The sequence below is a fragment of the Oncorhynchus kisutch genome, unplaced genomic scaffold, assembly GCF_002021735.2.
Source record: "Oncorhynchus kisutch isolate 150728-3 unplaced genomic scaffold, Okis_V2 scaffold3978, whole genome shotgun sequence".
Taxonomy (NCBI): domain Eukaryota; kingdom Metazoa; phylum Chordata; class Actinopteri; order Salmoniformes; family Salmonidae; genus Oncorhynchus; species Oncorhynchus kisutch.
This window is the reverse complement of record NW_022265923.1, coordinates 55,100-72,994: the sequence shown is the minus strand read 5'-3', so window position 1 is coordinate 72,994 and position 17,895 is coordinate 55,100. Positions and strand designations below refer to the sequence as shown.

At 41.5% G+C, this 17,895-nt stretch overlaps 1 protein-coding gene across 1 annotated transcript; it reads right to left on the bottom strand.

Moving 5' to 3' along the window:
- Positions 1 to 14,956: 14,956 nt before the first annotated feature.
- Positions 14,957 to 17,895, bottom strand: LOC116372951 (gastrula zinc finger protein XlCGF17.1-like). The gene is made up of 2 exons (XM_031821457.1): positions 17,341 to 17,895; positions 14,957 to 16,138 (listed from the first exon to the last, which is right to left on the bottom strand). The coding sequence occupies exons 1-2, from the start codon at positions 17,612 to 17,614 to the stop codon at positions 15,555 to 15,557; spliced, it is 858 nt and encodes a 285-aa protein (XP_031677317.1). The 5' UTR covers positions 17,615 to 17,895; the 3' UTR covers positions 14,957 to 15,554.

Genomic DNA, 17,895 nt, shown 5'->3' with positions numbered 1-17,895 from the left:
AAGAAGAAGAAGTTCTAGTGAAAGGAGAGGAAGAACCTTTTAGAGTGGAAGAGGAGGATATCTCAATAAAAGAGGAAGAGTCTTGGGAGAGGAGGAGGAGACTGAACATCTGATTGACACCAGTAAGTAAAAACAGGGGCACAAACTATGCAGTTGTTGAATTAAAGTGTAGTTTTAAAGGGGCATTCTACTGAACGACCCAGCTGTTTAGTCTATTTAACTTGTTCTCACCCCATTCATATGGAACGACCCTAAAGGGGCAGGCATTCTACTGAACGACCCAGCTGTTTAGTCTATGTAACTGGTTCTCACCCCATTCATATGGAACGACCCTGTTGTTTAATCTATTAAACTGGTTCTCACTTCATTCATATGGAACGACCCTGTTGTTTCATCTATTAAACCAAATCAAATGTATTTATATAGCCCTTCGTACATCAGCTGATATCGCAAAGTGCTGTACAGAAACCCAGCCTAAAACCCCAAACAGCAAGCAATGCAGGTGTAGGCTCATTTACTTGTGTGGCTGCCAGCCAAATAGCATTGAACTTCTTTTGTCATCTGATAGAAATTAAGCTATTTTTCCACCAAATGTGTTGCACTATAGTTGCACGTCCCTGATCATTCTATATATAAAACGGGACCCCTGTCAATACACAGCACGCTAAAGATTCAGAATGTAAAATAATGTGACCGGCTCAACTGTTCTGGGGAACTACGCTAAGATTCAGAATGTAAAATAATGTGACCGGCTCAACTGTTCTGGGGAACTACGCTAAAGATTCAGAATGTTAAATAATGTGACTGGTGACATGAGATACGCGTTCTGTTTTATCTCCTAACATTGCGCAAGTTGACTGCAGGTATTTACTGAAGTAGCTACAAATATTAAACTGTATAGAAAAACTTCAAATAAATAGTTTAAAGTATTGATGGAACTGTAGAGATTGTTAAAGTATTGATGGAACTGTAGAGATTATTAAAGATGCAACGAGTGGGGGGCCACCAGGAAAATGGGTTTGATACATGTAGAGTCCTGGACAGAGTCTTGTCCATCAGTCGCTGTGGATGGAGTGGAACATTAAATATAGAGTCCTGGATAGAGTCTTGTCCATCAGTTGCTGTGGATGGAGTGGAACATTAAATATAGAGTCCTGGATAGAGTCTTGTCCATCAGTTGCTGTGGATGGAGTGGAACATTAAATATAGAGTCCTGGATAGAGTCTTGTCCATCAGTTGCTGTGGATGGAGTGGAGCATTAAATATAGAGTCCTGGATAGAGTCTTGTCCATCAGTCGCTGTGGATGGAGTGGAGCATTAAATATAGAGTCCTGGACAGAGTCTTGTCCATCATTCGCTTCAGGTTAAGAGCGTTGGGCTAGTAACCAAAAGGTTGCTGGTTCGAATCCCCAAGACAACTAGGTGAAAAATATATCAATGTGCCCTTGAGCAAGGTACTTAACCCTAATTGATCTTTGATAAGAGAGTCTTCTAAATGACAAGTCGTGTAACAATTTCAATATAATAATGTTTTCGGGTTCACAATAGTTTCATTTCTAAGTACTAAAACATGGGTAGTGGTCCTAGAACAGAGGTCAAAGGTCAAAGGTCAATCGGCCATTCAAGGTTCTAGAGTGGTGTTATTATTTGTATTTTATAGGCCACCAAGTTTAAAAAATAAATAAAACTGGCCTCACCAGTCTGGATTAAACCTCATAGGAAGACAGTTTTATCATGTGGAGGTTTCATTCAGGTCTCTGTTTAACTAAATACTCAGTATTTTATTGAGGGATCTAGTCTAGATTAAACCTCATAGGAAGACCGTTTTATCATGTGGAGGTCTTATTCAGGTCTCTGTTTAGTATTTAGCTAAATACTCTGTTTGTCTTTGGCAGGAGAGAGACCAGATTCTCACTCTGACAGCGGGAAGAGTCCTTCAGTGTCACCAGACACAGAGACGTCCAAACCAGCGAGACAACATCACTGCTCCCAATGTGGAAAGAGTTTTTGGGGGTTAGGGCACCTTAGACACCATAAGAGAACACACACAGGGGAGAAGCCCTACCCATGCTCCCAGTGTGGAAAGAGATTTACCATGTTAGGGAACCTGAAACAGCATGAGAGGACACACACTGCAGAAAGGCCGTTTAAATGTTCCAAGTGTGGAAAGAGTTTTACCTGGTTAAGGTACCTGAATAAGCATGAAGAAATACATACAGCAGGGAGGAAGACCTGCCAATGCTCTCAGTGTGGAAAGAGATTTACTACGTTAGGGTACCTGAAAACACACAAGAGAATACACTCCGGAGAGAAGCCTTACCAATGCTCCCAATGTGGAATGACTTATAACCAGTTAGGGAACCTGAAATCACATGAGAGAATACACACGGGAGAAAAGCCCTTCCAGTGCTCCCAGTGTGGAAAGAGATTTACTGGTTCAAAGAACCTGAAATTGCATGTGAGAATACATAGAGATAAACATACTAATACACAGGAGGGGAAGGAAGAGGAGGAGAAGACATACCACTGCTCTCATTGCGGAAAGACATTTTCCCGGTCAGAGGACCTGAAAGCACATGAGAGAATAGAGAGACTGTGTTCCGACTTGAGTTTTTGACTTAGAATGTGTTTTTTCTTCAAGCCACATGAAATCATATTGTACACTGAGTACACCAAACATTAGTATCACCTTCCTAATATTGAGTTGCACCCCCCCACACACATTTTGCCCTCAGAACAGCCTCCATTCATCGGGGCATGGACTAAACGGTGTTGAAAGCCTTCTACAGGGATGCTGGCCTATGTTGACTCCAATGCTTCCCATAGTTGTGTCAAGTTGGCTGGATGTCCTTTAGGTAGTGGGCCATTCTTGATACACATGGGATACTGTTGAGCTTGAAAAACCCAGCCTGGCACCTACTACTATACCCAATTCAAAGGCAATTACATCTTTTGTCTTGCCCATTCGCCCTCTGAATGGAGCATACACACAATCCAGGTTTAAAAGGTTTTCGTTAACCTGTGTCCTCCATATCATATAAACTGATTGAAGTGGATTTAACACGTTTTTTTTTTTTTTTCACCTTTATTTAACCAGGTAACAGAACACACACAACACATAGAACACACAACACATAGAACACACTACACATAGAACACACTACACATAGAACACACTACACATAGAACACACTACACATAGAACACATAGAACACACTACACACAACACATAGAACACACTACACATAGAACACACAACACATAGAACACACTACACATAGAACACACTACACATAGAACACATAGAACACACTACACAGAACACATAGAACACACTACACATAGAACACACTACACATAGAACACACTACACATAGAACACATAGAACACACTACACACAACACATAGAACACACTACACATAGAACACACAACACATAGAACACACTACACATAGAACACACTACACATAGAACACACTACACAGAACACATAGAACACACTACACATAGAACACACTACACATAGAACACACTACACATAGAACACACTACACATAGAACACACTACACATAGAACACACTACACATAGAACACACTACACATAGAACACATAGAACACACTACACATAGAACACACTACACATAGAACACATAGAACACACTACACATAGAACACACTACACATAGAATACACAACACATAGAACACACTACACATAGAACACACTACACATAGAACACACTACACATAGAACACACTACACATAGAACACACTACACATAGAACAGCCTGTTGAGAACAAGTTCTCATTTGCAACTGCGACCTGGCCAAGATAAAGCACAGCAGTTCGGCACATACAACAACACAGAGTTACACATGGAATAAACAAACATACAATCAATAATACAGTAGACAAATCTATATACAGTGATAATAAATAGACCATGGTGGAAAAGTAATTACAATATAGCAATTAAACACTGGAATGGTAGAGTGTGCAGAAGATGAATGTGCAAGTAAAGATACTGGGGTGCAAGGGAGCAAAATAAATAAATACAGTGTGGGGATGAGGTAGATTGGATGGGCTATTTACAGATGGGCTATTTACAGATGCAGTGATCTGCTTTACCTAGCTGAGACTTGTAGATGACCTGGAGCCAGTGGGTTTGGCGACGAGTATGAAGCGAGGGCCAGCCAACGAGAGCATACAGGTCGCAGTGGTATATGGGGCTTTGGTGACAAAACGGTTGGCAATCATTTGAGAAACCAAGGCTGTTGAGTCTGCCAATAAGAATGTTGTGATTGACAGAGTCGAAGCCTTAGCCAGGTCGATGAATAGGGCTGCACAGTAATGTCTCTTATCGATGGCGGTTATAATATCGTTTAGGACCTTGAGCGTGGCTGAGGTGCACCCATGACCAGCTCTGAAACCAGATTGCATAGCGGAGAAGGTACGGTGAGATTCGAAGTGGTCGGTAATCTGTTTGTTAACTTAGCTTTCGAAGACCTTAGAAGGGCAGGGTAGAATAGATATAGGTCTGTAGCAGTTTGGGTCTAGAGTGTCCCCCCCTTTGAAGAGGGGGATGACCGCAGCTGCTTTCCAATCTTTGGGAATCTCAGACGATACGAAAGAGAGGATGAAGAGGCTAGTAATAGGGGTTGCAACAATTTCAGCAGATAATTTTAGGAAGAGAGGGTCCAGATTGTCTAGCCCAGCTGATTTGTAGGGGTCCAGATTTTGCAGCTCTTTCAGAACATCAGCTATCTGGATTGGGGTGAAGGTGAAGTGAGGGAGATTTGGGTGAGTTGCTTTGAGGAGTGCAGGGCTGTTGACCGGGGTAGGGGTAGCCAGGTGGAAAGCATCTCCAGCCGTAGAAAAATGCTTATTGAAATTCTCAATTATTCTCAATTATTGTGGATTTATCGGTGGTGACCGTGTTTCCTAGCCTCAGTGCAGTGGGCAGCTGGGAGGAGGTGCTCTTATTCTCCATGGACTTTACAGTGTCCCAGAACTTTTTGGAGTTTGTACTACAGGATGCACATTTCTGTTTGAAAAAGCCTTAGCTTTCCTTCCAAACTGCCTGTGTACATGGGTTCCTAAACCAAATAGGTTCCTAAGCTATTCGATGCAAATTTCTGTTTGAAAAAGCTAGCTTTAGCTTTCCTAACTGCCTGTATGTTGGTGAGCTCAATAAGGGATCAAAGCTTTCACCTGGTCTATGTCATTGAAGGAGCAAGTGTTCTTAATGTTTTGTATACTCGGTGTATATTAGCTTGTCACAAAACAATTGGCAATTTTTTATTTTTTATTTTTTTTAGCTCAAATCAGAATGTATGTATTTAATTATTACCTTTGATCTGATACATGTACAAACCCTCAGCTCATTATATGATTTGGATATTTAACGTAAAGTATTCAATAGATTCATATCATTTGCATTTCTTGATTATATAGTTGAATTTAGTCGTTTTTCTTTCATTCAGTAGATAAGTGAAATGTGTAAATGTAATGGTCGCTACGCACCACTTCGTCCTGATTGGACACCGAGGATCAAACCCAGGACTTCTGTCTTGATAGCACACGTGCCGAATCGTTTTACCAGTCCGCGCCACTGCCAAGCTAGCAATTCCTTGGCGCAAGAGGGGACAGTCCAGGCTGAGGAGTGGGTTTTTACACATTTGCTCCTTGTAAGAGGCAAGGCGAAGGGTGGCAACTTTGAGGAATATAAAATATATTTTGATTTGTTTAGCACTTTTTTTTGGTTACTACATGATTCCATATGTGTGATTTCATAGTTTTGATGTCTTCACTATTATTCTATAATGTAGAAAATAGTAAAAATACATTTAAAAAAACCTGGAATGAGTAGGTGTGTCCAAACTTTTGACTGGTACTGTAAACTGTATAATGTATTGTTACACCATGTAGGAAGAGTATAGACCTAGTCTGTTCATTATATACATCTAAACTCAGCAAAAAAAGAAACTCCCTTTTTCAGGACCCTGTCTTTCAAAGATCATTTGTAAAAATCAAATAACTACACAGATCTTCATTGTAAAGGGTTTTAATACTGTTTCCCATGCTTGTTCAATGAACCATAAACAATTAATTAACATGCACCTGTGGAACGGTCGTTAAGACACTAACAGCTTACAGATGGTAGGCAATTAAGGTCACAGTTATGAAAACTTAGGACACTAAAGAGGCCTTTCTACTGACTCTGAAAAACACTAAAATAAAGATGCCCAGGGTCCCTGCTCATCTGCTTGAACGTGCCTTAGGCATGCTGCAAGGACGCATGAAGACTGCAGATATGGTCAGGGCAATAAATTGCTATGTCTGTACTGTGAGACGCCTAAGACAGCCCTACAGGGAGACAGGATGGACAGCTGATCGTCCTCACAGTGGCAGATCATGTGTAACAGCACCTGCACAGGATCGCTACATCCGAACATCACACCTGCGGGACAGGTACAGGATGGCAACAACAACTGCCCGAGTTACACCAGGAATTTACAATCCCTCCATCAGTGCTCAGACTGTCCGCAATAGGCTGAGAGAGGCTGGACTGAGGGCTTGTTGGCCTGTTGTAAGGCAGGTTCTCACCAGACATCACCCGCAACAACGTTGCCTATGGGCACAAACCCACCGTCGCTGGACCAGACAGGACTGGCAAAAAGTGCTCTTCACTGACGAGTCGTGATGGTCGGATTTGTGTTTATCGTCGAAGGAATGAGAGTTACACCGAGGCCTGTACTCTGGAGCGGGATCGATTTGGAGGTGGAGGGTCCGTCATGGTCTGGGGTGGTGTGTCAAAGCATCATCGGACTGAGCTTGTTGTCATTGCAGTTACAGGGTGTGGTACCCTTCCTGCAGGCTCATCCTGACATGACCCTCCAGAATGCCAATGCCACCAGCCATACTGCTCGTTCTGTGTGTGATTTCCAACAAGATAGGAATGTCAGTGATCTGCCATGGCCAGCGAAGAGCCCGGATCTCAATCCCATTGAGCACGTCTGGGACCTGTTGCATTGGCGGATGAGGGCTAGGGTCATTCCCCCCAGAAATGTCTGGGAACTTGCAGGTGCCTTGGTGGAAGTGTGGGGTAACATCTCACAGAAAGAACTGGCAAATCTGGTGCAGGCCATGAGGAGGAGATGCACTGCAGTACATAATGCAGCTGGTGGCCACAGCAGATACTGACTGTTACTTTTGATTTTGCCCCCCCCCCTTTGTTCAGGGACACATTATTCCATTTCTATTAGTCACATGTCTGTGGAACTTGTTCAGTTTATGTCTCAGTTGTTGAATCTTCTGTTCATACAAATATTTACATGTTAAGTTTGCTGAAAATTAACGCAGTTCACAGTGAGAGGACTTTTTTTCCTGTGTTTATATGGACAGTGACCTGCTCTGCTAACACTGCAATGATATTAAACTATATGGACAGTGGCCTGCTCTCCTAACACTGCAATGATATTAAACTATATGGACAGTGCCCTGCTCTCCTAACACTGCAATGATATTAAACTATATGGACAGTGACCTGCTCTCTTAACACTGCAATGATATTAAACTATATGGACAGTGGCCTGCTCTCCTAACACCACAATGATATTAAACTATATGGACAGTGGCCTGCTCTCCTAACACTGCAATGATATTAAACTATATGGACAGTGGCCTGCTCTCCTAACACCACAATGATATTAAACTATATGGACAGTGCCCTGCTCTCCTAACACTGCAATGATATTAAACTATATGGACAGTGCCCTGCTCTCCTAACACTGCAATGATATTAAACTATATGGACAGTGGCCTGCTCTCTTAACACTGCAATGATATTAAACTATATGGACAGTGGCCTGCTCTCCCTCACACTGCAATGATATTAAACTATATGGACAGTGGCCTGCTCTCCTAACACTGCAATGATATTAAACTATATGGACAGTGCCCTGCTCTGCTAACACTGCAATGATATTAAACTATATGGACAGTGCCCTGCTCTCTTAACACTGCAATGATATTAAACTATATGGACAGTGCCCTGCTCTCCTAACACTGCAATGATATTAAACTATATGGACAGTGCCCTGCTCTGCTAACACCACAATGATATTAAACTATATGGACAGTGACCTGCTCTCCTAACACCACAATGATATTAAACTATATGGACAGTGCCCTGCTCTGCTAACACCACAATGATATTAAACTATATGGACAGTGACCTGCTCTCCTAACACCACAATGATATTAAACTATATGGACAGTGCCCTGCTCTCCTAACACTGCAATGATATTAAACTATATGGACAGTGCCCTGCTCTCCTAACACTGCAATGATATTAAACTATATGGACAGTGGCCTGCTCTCCTAACACTGCAATGATATTAAACTATATGGACAGTGGCCTGCTCTCCCTCACACTGCAATGATATTAAACTATATGGACAGTGGCCTGCTCTCCTAACACTGCAATGATATTAAACTATATGGACAGTGCCCTGCTCTCCTAACACTGCAATGATATTAAACTATATGGACAGTGCCCTGCTCTGCTAACACCACAATGATATTAAACTATATGGACAGTGACCTGCTCTCCTAACACCACAATGATATTAAACTATATGGACAGTGCCCTGCTCTGCTAACACCACAATGATATTAAACTATATGGACAGTGACCTGCTCTCCTAACACCACAATGATATTAAACTATATGGACAGTGCCCTGCTCTCCCTCACACTGCAATGATATTAAACTATATGGACAGTGACCTGCTCTCCTAACACCACAATGATATTAAACTATATGGACAGTGCCCTGCTCTGCTAACACCACAATGATATTAAACTATATGGACAGTGACCTGCTCTCCTAACACCACAATGATATTAAACTATATGGACAGTGCCCTGCTCTCCTAACACTGCAATGATATTAAACTATATGGACAGTGCCCTGCTCTCCTAACACTGCAATGATATTAAACTATATGGACAGTGGCCTGCTCTCCTAACACTGCAATGATATTAAACTATATGGACAGTGGCCTGCTCTCCCTCACACTGCAATGATATTAAACTATATGGACAGTGGCCTGCTCTCCTAACACTGCAATGATATTAAACTATATGGACAGTGCCCTGCTCTCCTAACACTGCAATGATATTAAACTATATGGACAGTGCCCTGCTCTGCTAACACCACAATGATATTAAACTATATGGACAGTGACCTGCTCTCCTAACACCACAATGATATTAAACTATATGGACAGTGCCCTGCTCTGCTAACACCACAATGATATTAAACTATATGGACAGTGACCTGCTCTCCTAACACCACAATGATATTAAACTATATGGACAGTGCCCTGCTCTCCCTCACACTGCAATGATATTAAACTATATGGACAGTGGCCTGCTCTCCTAACACTGCAATGATATTAAACTATATGGACAGTGGCCTGCTCTCCTAACACTGCAATGATATTAAACTATATGGACAGTGACCTGCTCTCCTAACACTGCAATGATATTAAACTATATGGACAGTGCCCTGCTCTCCTAACACTGCAATGATATTAAACTATATGGACAGTGCCCTGCTCTCCTAACACTGCAATGATATTAAACTATATGGACAGTGACCTGCTCTCCTAACACCGCAATGATATTAAACTATATGGACAGTGCCCTGCTCTCCTAACACTGCAATGATATTAAACTATATGGACAGTGACCTGCTCTCCTAACACTGCAATGATATTAAACTATATGGACAGTGCCCTGCTCTCCTAACACTGCAATGATATTAAACTATATGGACAGTGACCTGCTCTCCTAACACCGCAATGATATTAAACTATATGGACAGTGACCTGCTCTGCTAACACTGCAATGATATTAAACTATATGGACAGTGGCCTGCTCTGCTAACACTGCAATGATATTAAACTATATGAACAGTGACCTGCTCTGCTAACACTGCAATGATATTAAACTATATGGACAGTGCCCTGCTCTCCTAACACTGCAATGATATTAAAATATATGGACAGTGGCCTGCTCTCCTAACACCACAATGATATTAAACTATATGGACAGTGCCCTGCTCTCCTAACACCACAATGATATTAAACTATATGGACAGTGCCCTGCTCTCTTAACACTGCAATGATATTAAACTATATGGACAGTGGCCTGCTCTCCTAACACTGCAATGATATTAAACTATATGGACAGTGCCCTGCTCTCCTAACACTGCAATGATATTAAACTATATGGACAGTGACCTGCTCTCCTAACACTGCAATGATATTAAACTATATGGACAGTGCCCTGCTCTCCTAACACTGCAATGATATTAAACTATATGGACAGTGCCCTGCTCTCCTAACACTGCAATGATATTAAACTATATGGACAGTGACCTGCTCTCCTAACACCGCAATGATATTAAACTATATGGACAGTGCCCTGCTCTCCTAACACTGCAATGATATTAAACTATATGGACAGTGACCTGCTCTCCTAACACTGCAATGATATTAAACTATATGGACAGTGCCCTGCTCTCCTAACACTGCAATGATATTAAACTATATGGACAGTGACCTGCTCTCCTAACACCGCAATGATATTAAACTATATGGACAGTGACCTGCTCTGCTAACACTGCAATGATATTAAACTATATGGACAGTGGCCTGCTCTGCTAACACTGCAATGATATTAAACTATATGAACAGTGACCTGCTCTGCTAACACTGCAATGATATTAAACTATATGGACAGTGCCCTGCTCTCCTAACACTGCAATGATATTAAAATATATGGACAGTGGCCTGCTCTCCTAACACCACAATGATATTAAACTATATGGACAGTGGCCTGCTCTCCTAACACCACAATGATATTAAACTATATGGACAGTGCCCTGCTCTCCTAACACTGCAATGATATTAAACTATATGGACAGTGACCTGCTCTCCTAACACCGCAATGATATTAAACTATATGGACAGTGCCCTGCTCTCCTAACACTGCAATGATATTAAACTATATGGACAGTGACCTGCTCTCCTAACACTGCAATGATATTAAACTATATGGACAGTGCCCTGCTCTCCTAACACTGCAATGATATTAAACTATATGGACAGTGACCTGCTCTCCTAACACCGCAATGATATTAAACTATATGGACAGTGACCTGCTCTGCTAACACTGCAATGATATTAAACTATATGGACAGTGGCCTGCTCTGCTAACACTGCAATGATATTAAACTATATGAACAGTGACCTGCTCTGCTAACACTGCAATGATATTAAACTATATGGACAGTGCCCTGCTCTCCTAACACTGCAATGATATTAAAATATATGGACAGTGGCCTGCTCTCCTAACACCACAATGATATTAAACTATATGGACAGTGGCCTGCTCTCCTAACACCACAATGATATTAAACTATGTGGACAGTGCCCTGCTCTCCTAACACTGCAATGATATTAAACTATATGGACAGTGACCTGCTCTCCTAACACCACAATGATATTAAACTATATGGACAGTGGCCTGCTCTCCTAACACCACAATGATATTAAACTATATGGACAGTGGCCTGCTCTCCTAACACCACAATGATATTAAACTATATGGACAGTGACCTGCTCTCCTAACACCGCAATGATATTAAACTATATGGACAGTGGCCTGCTCTCCTAACACCGCAATGATATTAAACTATATGGACAGTGCCCTGCTCTCCTAACACCACAATGATATTAAACTATATGGACAGTGACCTGCTCTCCTAACACCACAATGATATTAAACTATATGGACAGTGACCTGCTCTCCTAACACTGCAATGATATTAAACTATGTGGACAGTGACCTGCTCTCCTAACACTGCAATGATATTAAACTATATGGACAGTGACCTGTTCTCCTAACACCACAATGATATTAAACTATTTGGACAGTGACCTGCTCTCCTAACACCACAATGATATTAAACTATATGGACAGTGGCCTGCTCTCCTAACACCACAATGATATTAAACTATATGAACAGTGCCCTGCTCTCCTAACACCACAATGATATTAAACTATATGGACAGTGCCCTGCTCTCCTAACACCACAATGATATTAAACTATATGGACAGTGGCGTGAAAAAGTATTTTCCTTATAATAATTAACCCTCACATAATGGTGCCCTAAAACAATGAACATTTCTCTCACTCAGCGGCATGTGGGCTATTTAGGTGAGTGTTGCTGAAGCAGTGCCCACTTTGCAAAAGGCAACATGGACAGATAGGACTCTACCTGTGTAGAGAAAGATGCCCCTTTGCCCTTCCAGTCTCTAAAGTGCCCTGGTATAATTTGTATTCATTTTTTTGTCATAGTTATTCTATATTCACTGTCTGCAAGTCGTCATTAAATTTGCCTAAGTGATTAGTATTTTCCTGCAAGTTTCTGAAGAGGAAACAGCCAGGAAATGCCCTTGTCTGAGTGCATTTGTCTACCACTATGTGTAGCTGTTAGCGATGATGCTAATGATCCACTATGTGTAGCTGTTAGCGATGATGCTAATGATCCACTATGTGTAGCTGTTAGCGATGATGCTAATGACAACCATCATGAGTGAGTGTGTTTGTCTACCACTATGTGTAGCTGTTAGCGATTATGCTAATGACAACCATCATCATCAATATTATGGGCATCTCCCCTTGCAAGAATAATGGCACTAAGCTTTTTTCTTTAAATTATAATAAATGTTTTATGAGATTGTAGATGGATCTTAGACCATGCCTCCATACAGAATCCTACCAGATGTTTTTTGAGTTTTAGAACACACTGGGAGGGATCTTAGACCGTTCCTCCATACAGAATCCTACCAGATGTTTTATGAGTTCTAGAACACACTGGGAGGGATCTTAGACCGTTCCTCCATACAGAATCCTACCAGATGTTTGATGAGTTCTAGAACACACTGGGAGGGATCTTAGACCATACAGAATCCTACCAGATGTTTTATGAGTTCTAGAACACACTGGGAGGGATCTTAGACCATACAGAATCCTACCAGATGTTTTATGAGTTCTAGAACACACTGGGAGGTATCTTAGACCATTCGTCCATACAGACTCCACCCAGATCCTTGATATCCGTCAGTCTGCGTTTATGGACTGCCCTCTTCAATTCAAACCACGGGTTCTCAATGGGGTTCGTTCCGGAGACTGAAATTGCCATTGCAAAATGTTGGTTTGTAGTCAATGAACCATTTCTATGTGGATTGTGATGTGTGCTTGGGGTGGCAGGCAGCCTAGTGGTTAGAGCGTTGATTGATCAAATCCCAGAGTTGACAAGGTAAAAATATGTCGCTCTGCCCCTGAACAAGGCGATTAACCCACTGTTCCTAAGCCATCATTGTAAATAATAATTTGTTCTTAACTGACTTGCCTAGTTAAATCAAATAAGAATTGTCTATCTGGATGATCCATTTGAAGCCAAGTTTCAGCCTCCTGTCAGAGGAAACCAGATTTCGGGCCAAACATTTCCTGGTACTTGCTAGAATTCATGATGCTGTTGACCGTAACAAAGGCCTTAAGGACCAGTGGAAGGGGAACAGCCCCATAACATCAAATATACCCTACCATATTCTACAGTAGATATGAGATTCTTTACTGCGCATTCGTCTATCTTTCGATGCCAAACCCACCGCTAGTGTGTCTAGCCAAAGACCTCAAACTTTGTTTCATATCACCATATTACCTTTTTCCAATCCAAGTGCCAAACCCACCACTGGCTCCAACTCTGTTTAGCTCCAGGTGTTTACATGTGTTGGTTACTCTCACTAAAGGCTGGCAACCCCTCAAGATCCTACTGGCATGTAGGTGGCGTCTAATTGGAGATTCAGAGACCCCAAGATGACTAAGTTCTGGAATTCTAATGGGAGATTCAGAGACTTGGTGACCCCAAGATGACCAAGTTCTGGAATTCTAATTCGAGATTGAGACTTGGTGACCCCAAGATGACTAAGTTCTGGAATTCTAATTCGAATTGGAGATTCAGAGACTTGGTGACCCCAAGATGACCAAGTTCTGGAATTCTAATTGGAGATTAAGAGACTTGGTGACCCCAAGATGACCAAGTTCTGGAATTCTAATTTGAGATTGAGACTTGGTGACTCCAAGATGACCAAGTTCTGGAATTCTAATTGGAGATTCAGAGACTTGGTGACTCCAAGATGACCAAGTTCTGGAATTTTCCAACTGTGGCCCTTCCTGAACCATCCTCCTCAGTCTGTGTGGAGATAAGACACACTTGTGTCCTCTATCAGACAACTTTACCACTGTTCCAGTGGTTTTAAATGTCTTCATCATTGCCCTAGCTATTGTTTTTTTGCACATTACCTGATTTATGAAGATCAACAACCGTGTCTCTTTTCGTTTGTGAGTTATTTGCCCTTCCCCATGCACTCACTACTGTAAATGACTCACTACTGTAGAGGCTCTGGATAAGAGAGTCTGCTAAATGACTCACTACTGTAGAGGCTCTGGATAAGAGTCTGCTAAATGACTCACTACTGTAGAGGCTCTGGATAAGAGAGTCTGCTAAATGACTCACTACTGTAGAGGCTCTGGATAAGAGAGTCTGCTAAATGACTCACTACTGTAGAGGCTCTGGATAAGAGAGTCTGCTAAATGACTCACTACTGTAAGTGGCTCTGGATATGAGCATCTGCTAAATGACTCACTACTGTAAGTGGCTCTCGATAAGAGTCTGCTAAATGACTCACATGTCAATGTGATGGCAGATGAATTTTTACATAACTTTTATACCCCAGTGACACAGGAAGACATGAACTAAAAAAAAGTTTTAATGTTGTGGTGGAAATTCAACACCAGGAACGCTTGAAGTAAAATTTTAAACAAATCACTCTTTATTATCACGGCCCGGAGAGGTTCACAAACTCAATCCAAGCTTGATGAAAAGGGCGTTCCCCTTTCAGTCCTTATATACTGCTACACAAACAAGTTATACGAGCATGATTTACATTATTAACGTTGGATCCTGCATGTGACTGACTGATACCTCACGAGGTTGAGATACTCCTTTTGTCCCACAGAACAATGTTCTGGGCCGTATTAGTACATTTCTTATGGTTGACTCCCATCTACAATCAGTGTGTACAATCAGTCAGTCACTCGCATGAACCAAACCAAGACATGTAATTACAGAGCAGCATTATTCTAAACATACAATCTGATACACAGAGAGAGAAATTTCCCATCACAATGTTAACGTAGATTTTATTTTATTTATTTAATTAACAAGAATCTTTACGGGTGCCAATAAATGAAAGTTAAAGTTTTTTTCACATTTTTCTCTGAACAATTGTATTTGTATAAAAACACAATTTCAGCATACAATATTCAGCTCAGTACTTGTATTGTCGATCTTGAACACATCTTTATCAAGGGTGTTAATCATTTTGGAGGTGGTTATTCCGGGGCCTTAACTGGTCTTAACAACGTTAGGTCTTCTCCCCTCCTGTGTGTGTTCTGTCAAACTCTTCCTACATTGGGAACATTGGAAAGGTTTCTCTCGTGTGTGCGTCATTTCATGCTTTTTCAGTATCCCTAAATAGGTAAAACTCTTTTCACACAGGGAGCAGTGGAAAGGCTTCTCTCCGGTGTGTATTCTCGCATGCATTTTCAGGTTCCCTAATTTGGTATAACTCTTTTTACACTGAGAACATTGGAAAGGCTTATCACCCGTGTGTGTTCTCTCATGCTCTTTCAGATGCGATGCCTGGATAAATCTCTGGCCACACTGAGAGCATTGAAAAGGCCTCTCTACAGAGTGTGTTCTTTCATGCACTTTTAGATACCCCAAGTGTCCAAAACCCATTCCACACTGGGAGCAATGATAAGGCTTCTCCCCTGTGTGCGTTCTCTTATGTTCTTTCAGGTGCTTTAACCTGGAAAATATCTTTCCACACTGGGAGCAGTGGTGTCTCCTCACTGGTTTGGACATCTCTGGATCGGGTTCCCCTGAAGGACTCTTTCCTCTGTCAGAGTGACAGTCTGATATCGCTCCTGTCAAAGAAAAAAACAGAGTATTTGGTGAAAACAGCGAGACCTGAATAAAAATCTCCACATGATTAGACTGTCTTCCTATGAGGTTTAATCCAGACTAGATCCTTCAGTATAGTTTGGATCCTGGGTGCTGATTGGTTGACAAGTGCTAGTTATTTTTATGATAATAAATAACAGTTCCATTTGAATTATCCATGTACATCCACTGTCCCACAGCTCAGCCAGGTAATTCATCAACTGTATCTCCACTGTCCCACAGCCCAGCCAGGTAATTTATCAACTGTATCTCCACTGTCCCACAGCCCAGCCAGGTAATTTATCAACTGTATCTCCACTGTCCCACAGCCCAGCCAGGTAATTTATCAACTGTATCTCCACTGTCCCACAGCCCAGCCAGGTAATTTATCAACTGTATCTCCACTGTCCCACAGCCCAGCCAGGTAATTCATCAACTGTCCCACAGCCCAGCCAGGTAATTTATCAACTGTATCTCCACTGTCCCACAGCCCAGCCAGGTAATTTATCAACTGTATCTCCACTGGAAGAAGAAACATAGACATGCAAGATCATAATAATAACCACTTTACTAGAACCTGTAAATGAATAACACAGTGTTTAGGGCTGTTTCCCTGGCACTCCGCTTCGCAACACGCCTAAGAACAGCCGTCGTGTTTGCTTCAATTAAATAACTGGTGGCCCAGTTCCTTTTACAACATTTAATCCAGATCAAAAATAATCCTCGTCTCGATTCGGTTTTCTTCGTAATTTGCAAATCAGACATGAGTTGGTTGTAATAACAGGTTATATGATGTGGTATCGTAGATATTTTAAATCAGATCAGTCTGTCTAAACCATATAGCTAAAATATGAAGGACCTAATGACACCATTGAGATTATAAAAACACTAATGATTGTAGCGCTTCAAAACATGTTTTTAAAAAATATATATATAATTTGTTCATGGGTTGTTGAGTACAAGAGTAGAGACTGAGCAAAGCACTACAGAAAGAGATTTGGAAAAATAGAATGTAAAGCATTTAATCCATTAACGTTTTGTTGGTTGATTACCACCACTCTTTATAGATTTAACAATTCCTAAAGTACAGAACAACATATTCAAGTGTAGAGTGCTCTTTTTTAAAAACCAGACATTAGTTCAACAACTGCAGAGTTTGTGGCCCTGTTTTTAAGATGCTACTTACTGGTGTTGATCAGATTTCCAGTCTTCTCTTCGTCCACTCCAAACACGTCTTCCTCGTCCAATGTGACAGTGATCTCCCCCTCCACTCCAACATCTGCGTCCTGCTCTTTCGCTTCTTCCTGTTTCACTCGGAAAGCTTCTTCCTCTTCTTTCACTGTTACAGCCTCACCCGCGACTTCTTTTTTGATGGTGACAGCCTCCTCTTCCTTCTCCTCTTTCACCGTCCAGCAGACCTCCTCTTCTTCGGCAGGGGGAGAGTAGCTTAGTGAGCTCATGGTCGGGGATGCTAGCTAGTTAGCATTAATGACAAAGCAAGTGCTACTGCTAATTTAACCAGCCAGCTAGCTGACTACTAGCAACGTTAAATTAAATGCGACAATTAGCTAGCTATACAACATACATGTATTTAAAACAGTGGCTAATACACACTGAAAGTGTATAATGAGCTTTAACGTTTTAGCTATATTGGCTAGCAAGCTACCATGGTTGATAACTAGATCAGCGTCCCGTTAGCAACACAAAAAGTACTTCCGGGTCACGGAATTTTGGAAGATTT

Bases quoted from the DNA above. Each gene is read 5' to 3' on its own strand.
- LOC116372951 (XM_031821457.1), bottom strand. From the start codon at position 17,614: ATGAGCTCACTAAGCTACTCTCCCCCTGCCGAAGAAGAGGAGGTCTGC. The intron at 16,139-17,340 runs GTAAGTAGCATC...TTTCTTTGACAG, and splicing joins TGGAAATCTGATCAACACCA to GAGCGATATCAGACTGTCAC.